We start from the raw sequence: 12,796 nt of genomic DNA on the forward strand, positions 1-12,796 counted from the left end.
AAAATCTGCCTCTCCCACTCAAAAAAATTCATGAGTGGCTTAAAAATCATGAGGCTTTTTTTTTAAAAAGGGGGGTTCTATTTGCTTTCTAGGTTTTGAACCTTTATGGTCACATTTTCAAGCTTTTCTCCGCATGCATGAGTTAGAACCTTACATTTTTTTTTTAAACGCAAGTTAAGATTCTCACATAATCACATGATTCCAAGAGCAGGGGCTTTAAAATAAACTCCAAATGAGACCTGCGATAAAACCGCAAGATGTGGCAATGCTGGATCAATATACCGTTGCTAACGATGCTGCTACTTAGTTTGTTTAGGGACAGCATTTCACAGACATTTCTCCCCAGTGTTCTTATACACTGGCACGATCTTGATCAAGTAACTGAAAACAGGAACGGTGTTTGTGAGCGGTCTGGTCTCTGGCAGCCTGCACAGTGAAGCGAGTTGAAATCTGACTTACCCCTTTAGCTGGAGCTCTGGGAAGCTGCACGGAGGTGGAATTTGCCCTCTCTGGCTCTTTTAACAAGTGTTAAACGGCCAAACTCCACTGAGATCAGCCTAGTAACAAGCTCTGAGCTGACCTTTCTTGCTCTTTGACCTCTGTCCTTTACACTCCATCCATCCCTCTTATCTGTACCATTTTCCCCTAAACCTTCTGGCAAACTTTAGGAGCGATCCTGTCTGATTATCCTCAGTTTGTTCAGTGAGGACTTAGTGAGCAGACTCAAGCCCCAAAGTAAACTCTGTTGACTGCAGTGAAGTTGCACCAGGCTTTGCCTTGCCCGGCTTTGTAGAGTGTTTTTTTTCCCCCTTTTGAGATCTTTTTCTGTGTAGCTTTGTTTGTGTTGCTGAACTGCTGTCGCTGGGGCATAGTCCTAAATGCCTGTGGTTGTGAGTGTGGGGGTGTGTCCTTCACAACAAACTCCCTTTATAGAGGACGGATGATGACCGCCTTGTGGAAATGCTAGGAAACTCTGCAAATAGAGCTGGGGCCCTTTTTTGGCTGTTGAAATTACTGTAATAAGAGTAGTCCATGCTGCTGAGCGTCAGTGATGCCAAAGGCGAACGGGCTTGGGAGGGCATCTTTCCGTGGCTTTACCCTCATCGTCACACTTAGAATGGGATCATTAATAGGATTTCATTTTCCATCATTTCTCTGGAAAGGCTTTTAAACATAATTTAAATTCTTTCCTTCCCCCCAATAAAACACTAGCAGGTCATTCTCATTACGTTCTTACATTGCAGCAGCCCTTAAAGGACCCGTTTTGAGGGCAGGGCCCCTTTGTGCTAGTGTAACCCATGCCGGCTGGGTGTGGTGCTCTGTCCCTCTCTAGGGGCACCTAGACCACTTGGAGGTAATGAGTTTGCTACAGTCACCGAAAAGCCAGGTGACTTTTAGCTCACGCAGTAGAGGCTCATGCACTAAGTTTCAGAGGTTGCAGGTTCGATCCCACCTGCCGGCAGTGTTACAAGTGGGGCCTCGTCGGGGATATCAACTGGGAAGTCGCTGAAGCTTGGGGTGTTCTTCCTCGGCTAGGGGAAGTACATAACCCAGGCCTGCTTGGTGGGACACAGTCCCCTCTAGTGGTACCTAGACCACCTAGAGATTAATGAGTCTGCTACAGCTTTGGCTAAGAGCCATGTGGCTTTTAGCTCATGCAGTAGAGCAGAGGTGGGCAAACTATGGCCCACGGGACCCTCCTGCCTGGCCCTTGAGCTCCTGGGAGGTTAGCCCCTGGTTCCTCCCCTGCTGTTCCCCCTCGCCCGCAGCCTCAGCTCGCCCCACCGCCGGCGCAATGCTCTGGGCGGCCGGGCAGTGCAGCTACAGAGCCGTAGCCTGACCCAGTGCTCTGGGCGGCACTCCAGGCAGTGCAGTAAGAGTGCAGTGGAGTTGGGAGTGGTGATCAGGGGGCAGGGGTGTGGATAGGGGGTGGGGTGGTCAGAGGGCGGGGAACAGGGGTGGTTGAATGGGGGTAGGGGTCCCCGGGGAGCAGTCAGGAAGGAGAGGAGGGGTTGGATGGGGTGGCGAGGGTCCAGGGGCGGTCAGGGGACAGGGAGCAGGGGGTGGTGGATGGGGCAGGAGTCCTGGGGGGCGCTGTCAGGGGCGAGAAGCAGGGGGGGTTGGATAGGGGTTGGGGGCTGGGCCACACCTGGCTGTTTGGGGAGGCACAGCCTCCCCTAACCGGCCCTCCATTCAATTTTGGAAACCCAATGTGGCCCTCAGGCCAAAAAGTTTGCCCACCCCTGCAGTAGAGGCTCATGTGTTTAGCTCCAGAGATCCTAGGTTTGATCCCACCCACTGACAGCCGGGATCTGTTGGTGTTATACTAACTCTGGTACATACACATAGCAGGAGACAGTCCCTGCCTGTATGAAAAGACAAGACAAAGACAGTGAGAAAGGAAGTATTATTATGCACTTTCCAGCTGGGGAATTGGTGGACACAGAGATTCAGCCTCATTAAATCAGTGAGCCCAAAACTCAGAAAAAATATGTTTTAGTAGAGACTGGGGGATGGATTCTTCTCTCCCACTGGTGCAAAGAAGGAGTAACTCCAAAGCAGTCAATGGGGTTATAGCTGTGAGATACAGGAGAATTGTGTTTGGGGTTTACTCAGAATACAGTACAAAGGTTCATAGAATATCAGAGTTGGAAGGGACCTCAGGAGGTCATCTAGTCCAACCCCCTGCTTAAAGCAGGGCCAATCCCCAGACAGATTTTTGCCCCAGATCTCTAAATGGCCCCCTTAAGGATTGAACTCACAACCCTGGGTTTAACAGGCCAATGCTTAAACCACTGAGTTATCCCTCCCGGCTAGAAGCCAGCTTCAAAGGCAAGTCCAAAGGAGTTCAACATATCAGGGGTGTGGGTTGGTTGTCCTGCCAGGTAGCTCACTCAGGATGAGTTAGGACTAGTTACTCTGCGAGGGGCTAGCTGTGAACGCCCGCTGATCATGAACGCGCTGAAGAACATTCAGAGGAAACCTGCACCTGATTAAGGGTGACATCCTGGCTTTGCTGAAGTCCATGACAAAGCTCCCGTTGGTTTCACCGGTGCCAGGATTTCACCCCAAATTTTCAGGACCTCTCGAAATGCCCACCTGGTAGCAGCGCACTTGGGTAATAGAGGCAGCAGTTTTATACAGGTCCTGATGATATTGTACTAGAGGGTCCACTGAGCTAGCAACATAACGGAGTCCAGAATGTGGCCAATGATGTGTTTTCTCTCTCTTCTCCCAATGTTCTTCTGACCAAGGGTGTTGATGTGAACCCAGGACTCGGTGCTCAGTTGGGAGAGAGAGTTTGGGAGATTATGTGAAGGCAGAAGGATCAGGAAGGATAAAAGTCCCCTGGTTGTGAAGGAAAAATCCGATGTTGTGGAGGAGTTTCTTGTGTGCTCAGGAAAAGAAGAGCTGGGGTTAAGAGCCAGGAAGATAAAGTAGAGAAAAATGATGGAAGAGCCCCATTGCAGGGGAATGCATGCTGGGGAATACCTCACTGGGAGGAAGGGAGGGAAGTGGAATTGGTTTAGGGCAGCCTTGAAGCAGATGAATGTCTCATCCTGGAGCCATGCAAGCCAAGCAATGCAGTGCTTGTTCTGTGGCTGATCGCCCCTCGAGTGGTGAATTCAGCCCTGTGCAAAGGGCCAGCCCGAGACCTGCTCAGCACTTATTTTGAGGAGGAAGGATGGGGATAGGGCACTGGACTTGGACTCTGGGCTCAGTGCCTGGCTGGGTCACAGAATTCCTGTATGATCTCGGGCAAGTCCTTTAAGCCACCCCATGCATCAGTTTTCCCCATAGCACTGCCCTACCTCAGATGGGGATTGAGGATGGAATCAAATAGTGTTGAAGTCCTCAGATACTCTGGTGACGAGGGTCTCGTAGACGTAGATAGGGAGGTGGATGTGCTGGGTGGCTGCCCAGAGTGAATTTCACCCAAAGACAATGGATTGGAGACCTACTTTAATTTTGGGATGCCCTCTGAGCTTCGCTAACTGGAGCCGCTCCTTGGTCAATCTAAAAATTCCTGCTTATAACTAGTTTTTAGACAATGGTGGTATAAATTGGCACAGGTCTACTGGCTTGACTGGAGCGACGCCATTTACATGGGCCAGCGATCTGGCCTGGTGTTGGTTACAAGGTACGTCTGCTCCAAGGAGACGTGTGGTATACTGATTCACCTTCTGAGGAATTAGCAGCTTCCTTTCCAGTGCAGTGGGCCTTGTCTACACACACACATTGTACCAAGCCACTGGTGTTGGGACAGTTATGCCAGTATAAATGTGTGTATACTGGGATATCATACAGTGACTGGGAAGAGGAATAAGCTACACTGGTATAAGGCACCTTTATACTGATATAATTATGTCCACATGTGGGGTTGTACCAGTAGAACTATATTGGGAAAAAATTCAGATCCATAACAATACAAAACCTATGTGTAGACAAGGGCTACAGCCATGTCTACACTACAGCCTTCTGCAGGCGTAGCTGTGTCAGTCAGGGGTGCAAAGAGGTGTGATCCCCGACCGACAGAGCTGTGCCAGCACAATGTAGATATAGCCACAAAACTTGCACTTTTACCAGTATAGGGGTTTTACAATATTCATCCAAACTGCGGCTTTGCTAGCATAGCTGCGTCCACACTGGGAGTATAGTTAGCTGGTAAAGCACTGCTAGTGTAGATGTAACGTCAACAGACCCCGGTCATCCGTAGGCGGGATCGAACCTGGTAGTGCATGAGCCTCTACTGGGTGAGCTAAAAGCCAAGTGGCTCTTATCGAAGGCTGTAGAGCAGACTCATTAATCTCTCGCTACGTGGTCTCGGTGCCACTAGATGGGACAGAACCCCACGCCCAAGAGGTGTGTGGTTTACATAGACATAGCCTAAGTGATCGTGAACTGACAATCTCCGGGTTTTGGAACGGGTTCTGTTCTCACCGGATCCTGTTGTATATTTGGAGTAGCTCCTCTGACGTCAATAGCGTCGTATGGACAACACAGGAGTTAATGGTTGCCCTCTACTCAGCGCTGCTGAGGCCACCGCTGGAGTTCCGTGGCCAGTTTTGGACAACACGCTTGAAGAAAGACGCAAACAAATTGGAGCGAGTCCAGCGGAGAGCAGCAGAAAGGAGAGGAGGTTTACAGAACCTGACCTCTGAGGAAAGGTTGAAAGAACTGGGCATGTTTATCTAGAGAACAGAAGGCTGAGGGGGGAAATGATATCAGTCCTCAAATATGTCCAAGGTTGTTATAAAGAGGACAGTGATGGGTTGTTCTCCATTTCCATCCAGCAGGACAAGAAGTGGCTTAAGCTGCAGCAAGGAAGATTGAGGTTAGATGTTCGGAAAGGCTTTCTAACGCTAAGGGTCGTTAAGCACACGAACAGGCTACCTCGGGAGGTTGCAGAATCCCCATCCTTGGAGGATTTTAAGATCAGGTTGGACAACTGCCTCTCAGGGATGGTCTAGGTCAGCGTTTCTCAAATGTGGCCACATGCAGCCACCAAGGGGCTTTTCTTGTGGCCACAATCTCCTGGGCTTTGATGGGGGGAGAGGGGGAATGGCAAAGTAGAGGCCCCTCCCTGTTTTTCCTGACTGCACTGCCTTGGTGTTGATTGCTGTTGCTGGGGCTGTCAGTAGGGGTTGGGCCCTGCCCCCCTCCGGAGACACTTGGGACACGACACTGGAGGAGCAGGCAGCCAGTGAGTTCCCCACTGTCCCAGAGGTGGTGGAGCTCAGGCTTTCAGGCTTTGGGCTTCAGCCCTGGGGAGGCGGCAGGCTCTGGCTGTGGGAGTTCAGGTTCCAGCCCTGGGCTACAGCCCCAGAACTTCGGGCTCTGTCCCTGAGCCCCGTTCCCCAGCCATGGGGCTTTGGGATCTGGCCACAGGGCTTCATGCTCCAGCCTCCCCTGGCCGGCCACCCACCCACCCTGTCGTCCCCAACCCTCGCTGCCTCCCCCGACCCTTATCCAGGGTTGAATTTGTCCCCAGGCTTGCCAGGGCTGAGTAAGTCTGCTGTGAAAAGTGATCCTTGTATGTTCGTTAATATCACTTTTCACAGCAGACTTACTAGCTAGCCATATAGAAATTACAATGATTTGGACGTGTCTATGTGCATATTTATTTGTTTTTCCTAAAGCAAATTAAGTATCTTAGGAAAAAGTGTGAGAATGGCCACCAGCAAGAATGGATGGCCGCACTCTGAGACCAACAAAAAATTTGTCTTGAGAACCCCTGATCAGGGTATATTTAACTCTGTCTCAACACATGGGCCTGGCCCCTCTCTTGAGATCCCTTCCAGCCCTACATCTCCATGATTCTACGACTGGAGATATAGATATATAGAGACTAGAGATAGAGACCCCAGGTATAAATGAAAGCAGAATCTAGCCTCACGTTAATAATAATGTGTCTTCCTGGAGCCGGCGGATGCTCAAAAAGACTTCACAGGGGCATTCCCTGGCTCACAGTGGCAAATTCAGGTATCTCTCTTGCTCCTATCTCAGTTGGACAGAAGCACAGCCCCTGTTTATGTAACACGGTTTCCCCCCACCCCAGCAAGGACGCTGACAGTCTTGGGAGGGTCGTTTATGTCTGAACATCAGATCCGTGTGAAAGGCAGGTGGGTAATGGAGAAAGAGCTGAGGAAACCACAGTCCCCACAGGGGCTGGTGGGTGAACTCTGTTCCTGACTGCAGCCCTGTTCTCCTGCCCTTGTTCGGTCCTCTGCTGTCCTGACCAGAGATTGCCAGCTGGGTTGTATTGCTCCCTAGGGACTGTGACTGGGGCCAGCAAAATTTGTTTCACACATAACATGTCTGGAGACTGAGGACTAATCTATGGACAGATGGTGAGTCTCATGGTCTGACTGGCTGGTGAGCAATACCGTAGAAGTTTGTGCCTGGATTTCCAAACTGTGGAAACGCCTCATGATGGGATCATTGTGGTGTGAACTGATCATTCTTGTTTGAAGTGGACCATTGGCACCAATTACACAAAAAGCTCATTAAGCCCAATTTAAACGACATCCCATTGAGCCAATGAGCCAACTCTCTCCCATACGAAATAACGAATGCAGAATGTGGTACGGTTTTGGTTCTTCGTGAGCCACTATCGATCTCTGGCTGCTTTCCTGTGCGAGCTGAGGCAAGAATTCCATGTGAGAATTCAGTCAAACACAAACCACGTGAAAAGCGGAAGGCGCACACTGCATTTGTTCCTCTCTACAGTGCTGGGATTGGTAACAGCAGTTCTGGCAACACATCCCAGTCCCAGTTTTTTCACATGGCGTTTCCTATGATATGCTAGGAGGTCTCTCTTCAGGGTAAAAGCCCCAGATTGCACATTTCTTGTAGTTCCAGCGAATATTCAGGTCCCTCATTCTCTTCTCTTGAATGCCTGTGTGTGTGTGTGTGTGTGTGTGTGGTGTGTGTGTGTGTGTGTGCACGCGCACAACAAGGAGACGATTTCCCCCCTTTCCTGTTTTAAACACCCAGAACATATCACACTTATGGATCATTTTGCAACACACGCAAGATTGTGACACTAAATTATTTTCCTAGATTCCAAAGGCACTGCTTGTAATAATTCTCCCTTCAATTAACAAGATGTGGAGGGTTGTAATAATTCTAATGCTGGACATACAGGGGGAAGGGGATAAGAGATGGTTGCTACTGACAGATTTTCTGGCTAAGCACCTGAGTGGGATTTTCCAAAGGAATGAGATGCCCAATTCCCAGAGAATTTCAGAGGTATAACTCTCCTGCCAAATCCTAGCCATTGTCCCTACCTCTCACGTTTTCATCACAGGAGATGTTGTTATCCGGGGTTCTTTCAACCCAAAGCTCTTGGTAACTTTTACTCTGTGCGAGCTGGTGTCAGGAAATCAGGGGAGACATGGCCATCCGACCGATAGATGGCTGGCACAAACAGGACAACACAAGAGTGCTTTCACTTAAAGTTAAACTTTACTTAGTCTCAAGCACTTACACACATCCACAACAGATTAGTAAAACACCCCCAACCCTTGATAATTACCAAAGCTGTGTGTGGCTTTCGAGTGACATAGCGGCAGGCTTCTGGTGGCCAAATCTTCCGTCTGCCGGTGGGGACCGCAAGATGTATCCAGAGGGAGAGTCCAAAAAGAGTCCCCAAACGAGTCCAACTATCTCAAGCTTTTTTCCCTTATTTATACATTAGTAATAGAATGACATGTCCCTTAGAGAAAACTTGTTAAGCAAGCAGTTTCAATGGGCAAGCAAGAGGCTCCTTCTGATTATTGATTAACCAGGTGTTGGGTTTTCCAGAGTTTGCAGCCTTGAGACCCCAATAGACATTCCTGGGGCACATCCTGCTCTTTTAAAATGCATGTATCAGCAACTTCAACACAATTCTTATCAGGAAGGATGCGGGGTCAAGCTGCCCTTTCTGTGGCACCCCAAAACTTCCCCCCCTCCTACCTTGGTCAAGCTGAGACTGCTGACTAGGCCGCCTTTAACAATAAGCCATAGTGCTTTCAGGCACTTTACTGGTTTGCCAAAGTCTCCCCGTACAATGTCACCCAGTCTGGTCCCAGAGTTCCAAACCCCTTTGATGTGCCCTTTATTTTTAATTGCTGTGAACTAATTGCATCAAAACCAAAGTCCCATGTAGGTGAGGTCAGTTTGTGTCCCTCATTCCAGGGCTTTCTCTCACGGTGACTCCCGCATCCAAGCCCCCGTTTAACAAGTCTCCCGTACATTTGTGATGTTGCTTTCTTCTGCAGCTGAACACCTTCCAGGCAGTCTTAGCCTATGATGACTCCGACACCTACGCCCTTTTCCTTTATCCCGATGACGGCCTTCAGTTCTTTGGGACTCGGCCCAAGGAGTCTTACAACGTCCAACTGGAGCTGCCAGCCAGAGTGGGTTTCAGCAGAGGCGAAACTGATTACCTGAAGAGAGAAGGGCCGTATTACACTGTCACCACCAGCGAGCAGTCTGTGAAAAATCTCTACCAGTAAGTAGCGCGGATGGGAGCGCGTTGAATGGTATGTCTGTATAACGCGGCTCTTTCATCAGATACAATCCCAGGCTGCTGAAATGCCGGTTCCTGGATCTGTCAGAGCTAAAAGCAGAGGCTGCCTCAGGGAAAACATCCCCTTTGGAAACTGTCTTCTGCTTTGGGATCCTGGTACGCAGAAACACATACCGATCCTGTTGCCCTGATTGATGGTTTCCTACAGTTTACTTACCCCTGTTATTGCAAAGAGGTATTGACTAGCTCAGAGGTCCCCCTGGGGGGGGTGTGGAAGAACGTTTGGGGGGGCGTGACTGGGGCCCAGGCCAGCCCCCATGTGGGGCCAGGAGGGAGCACCACCCAGCTCTGCTCCTGGCCCTGGCTGCTGGTCCTGGCTGCTGGCTCCACACTTGGGGTCCCGGCGGTCGGCCTTGGCCCTGGCCGAGGCGTTGCTCCCACCCTAGCTGTGGCCCCAGCCTTGACCCCCTTACCCCTGTGTTGGCCCCACTCCCAGCCCTGGTGGGGAGGGTGTGGACAGGCTGCGAGGTAAAAAGTTTGGGAACCACTGGACTAGCTGAATCAGTGTTATTTGCTCCTTCTCATAACACAAGAACTAGGGGGTCACCAAATGAAATGAATAGACAGCAGGTTTAAAACAAACAAAAGGAAGTATTTTTTTCACACAACGCACAATCAACCTGTGGAACTCCTTGCCAGAGGATGTTGTGAAGGCCAAGACTATAACGGGGTTCAAAAAAGAACTAGATAAGTTCCTGGAGGATAGGTCCATCAATGGCGATTAGCCAGGATGGGCAGGGATGGTGTCCCTAGCCTCTGTTTCCCAGAAGCTGGAACTGTGCTACAGGGGATGGATCACTTGATGAGCTGGCTGGCTTGGAGGACATAATAGGTGCCACTAAGACATGGGAAGTATGAAAACAAGCAGGCTAGATGGGTTGTGTATTGATATTGGTCAAGCCCATATGTTGGGTGAAGCCCTGGCTCCACTGAAGTCAATGGACTTCAGCGGCTCCAGGATTTCATCTGTTCTTGCCAGTGCTCCTCGGCGCTTTTGGTGAGGTAGAACACAGTCCAGGTTTTGCGGAACAGGCTATTGTTATAGTGACACGCTCGCTGTCTTCAGGTGTGTCAAAGGTGGTTATAAAGAGGAGGGTGATCAGCAGGGTTCCCTCTAATGTTTCCCACCCATGTGCAGAATGAATTTTGTTATGTGCACTAATATGACACACCACCTTCATATTGGTGCACATAACAAAATTCATGTGATGAGGGTGGGACTGAGGGGTTCAGCGTGTGGGAGGGGGGCTCTGGGGCAGAGGGTTGGGGTACAGGGGCATGGGCTCTGGGGTGGGGCCAGGAATGAGGGATTTGGGGTGCAGGAGGGTGCTCCGGGGCTACCGCAGGGAGAGAGGACTCCCCCCCCCCCCCCGCCCCAGCACTCTCTCCCTGCAGCAACACCTAGGCTGCGGGGGCGGGGGGGGGGGGGAAGAACAGGTGTCTCTCCACGCCGTGGGAGCTCTGGGGCTGCAGGATAGGCGCCCCAGCAGATCCAGGCTGCCCCTTCCATGCCTGGGTCTGGGCCGCTCCGGAGTCGGGCCGTGCCGCATTGCTGCGGCTGGGCCCGATCTGGCCGCGTCTGGGTCTGGGCAGGGGTGGCACGGCCGGTTGGGGGCCGGGGAAGGGGTGCCCCTCCCCCGGCCATGGCAGGTCCGGCTGGGTTCCCTGAGCGCTTGCGTGGCGCTAAATAGGCTGCTGCGCGGCCGTGCAGCTTACAGGGAACTTAGGTGATCAGTTGTTCTTCATGTCCACCAAGGGGAGGACAAGAAGTGATCTGTTTATGTTGCAGCCAGGGAGATTAAAGTTAGATATTAGGAAAAACTTTAGGTGGACTAGATGACCTCTGGAGCTCCCTTTTAGCCCTAGGTGTCTAGGAGTCTATGAATTCGGAGAAATTTAAAGAGCCAGAGACATCCGAATCAGTTGCCGTGGAAGTGATTGTGATGTCACCAACCCGTTAAAGACTTCAGTAGGGCTGAAACTCACCCATGTACAGAGAGGCAGGACACCGGGGAAGCCTTCAAAACTGGGCTTATATGGTCCTTACGTGTCATATAGGCCTGGTATTGGCCTTCTGCACAGAGGGGGGATTTCATCCAAACAATGGGAGCCGTTGAGCTCGTGAAATGGCAGCCGTTCTGTACATTATCTCTGTTCTCGAGGACCAGCTGTTCTGCACACAGCTGACCTCAGCCATAAAGAACAAGGGAAGAAAAAAAAATGCAGAAAATGGGACATAAAAGCACAACTGTTTCTAAAGAAAGTTTTTTTTCCCCACAAGGCACTAGTGCCTATTTAAGCCTGGCGCAGCTCAAATAACAGGTTGGGTAGAGCTCATCAAATTGAATTAAAAAACAGCTGTGAAAACATATAGACTGAGATTTTCTAAGAAATAAACATTGATTTTTCCTCCTGACATAAAATATTGATCCTCTCCTGTACCAGAAAGATCATTGCCGAAATTTTCAAATGGGACGAGCGATTCCAATTTAAAGGGGGGCAATTTGAGGCCCCTTAAGGGAGGCAGTGTAGTGGGTAGAATACTGCACTCAGGAGACCTGGCTTGGCCACTGGCTTGCTGGGTGACCTTGGGCAAGTCACTGCCCCACTCTGTGCCTCAGTTTCCCCATCTGTAAAATGGGGATAATGATACTGATCCCCCTTCGTAAAGCACTTGGAGATCTACCGATGACAAGAGCTAGGTAAGGGCTCGGTATTATTATTAAAGGAGTCTGTTTTTTCAGAGGGGGAGTAATTGGCACTTTCTGAAAATCAGGCCCCTTAAGGTGTTTCAGGTGTTTGCTGCCTCCCACCCAATCAAGGCCCCTCAAACCACTAGCCATTTCTGAGCATTTCGACCAGTAGCTCCAGTTGTACAGTCTGTCCTCAGGCAAATCTCCCATTGAGCACAGTGGGAGATTTTGTCTGAGCAGGAGTTGCTGGATGGGACGCTCTGTGATTTGTAAGCAGCTGTCAATAGTAGTTGCATGTAACTGTTTGTAATTTGTATCTAGAACAAGCAACTCAGGGATTCCTGGCGTATGGGCCTTCCACATTGGCAGCACCTCCCCACTGGACAACGTCATGCCAGCTCAAGTTGGCGAAAAGCCTTCCGTGGGGCATTCCCGGCAACCTCTGGAGAGCACGCTCAGCAGTGCCACCTTGGAGCAGAACATCCTGGAGGCTGACTATCCTGAGGAGGACACAGACTACGCTGAGCCCTTCTACGACGAGAACGAAGAAGACGACGTTGAGTACCCGACCGAGCTGGTGCCTGATGTTTACACGAGTCTTGATTTGTACAGCGAGCCAAGGCTGGGTTCGGAGCTGGAATCCACATTGCCGTATCCGGTGTCCAGCCGTCACCCGGCCTCTCCTGAAATGCATGGGACGAAGGAAGGGCCATCCCAGGCGCCTCCTGCATTGGAAGATGAAGTGGAGTCCTCCCAAGAAACAGGAATCCGAAACCCGTCCTCACTAGAGACCAAGGACAGCCTGCTGGAGCTAACGACCCAGGGGCTGTCAGCAAACACTGAGCAGGACAATGTCCAGCCCTACCCAGACAGTGACACCGTACTGTCCGAGACGGACATCTTTCCAGTCTACCCACACGGGGAGGTCATGCATCAGGGCTACCCAGAGAACTCCCCTCCCTTTAATCGTGGGAGGCAGGTAGTTGGTGTGGACGAAGACGGCAGCTTTAACCAGGAGGGTAAGTGA

General features: G+C 50.7%; 1 protein-coding gene across 1 annotated transcript in view; it reads left to right on the forward strand.

Annotated features, from left to right (window-relative positions):
* NID2 (nidogen 2) overlaps positions 1-12,796 on the forward strand; it is a 53,811-nt gene that overhangs the window by 6,668 nt on the left and 34,347 nt on the right. Inside the window, exons 3-4 of the mRNA XM_054025526.1 lie at positions 8,766-8,998; positions 12,091-12,788. Of these exons, the coding sequence (XP_053881501.1) occupies positions 8,766-8,998; positions 12,091-12,788 (931 nt within the window). The remainder of the gene's footprint in view (positions 1-8,765; positions 8,999-12,090; positions 12,789-12,796) is intronic.

Source organism: Malaclemys terrapin, chromosome 4, assembly GCF_027887155.1.
Source record: "Malaclemys terrapin pileata isolate rMalTer1 chromosome 4, rMalTer1.hap1, whole genome shotgun sequence".
Lineage (NCBI taxonomy): Eukaryota > Metazoa > Chordata > Testudines > Emydidae > Malaclemys > Malaclemys terrapin.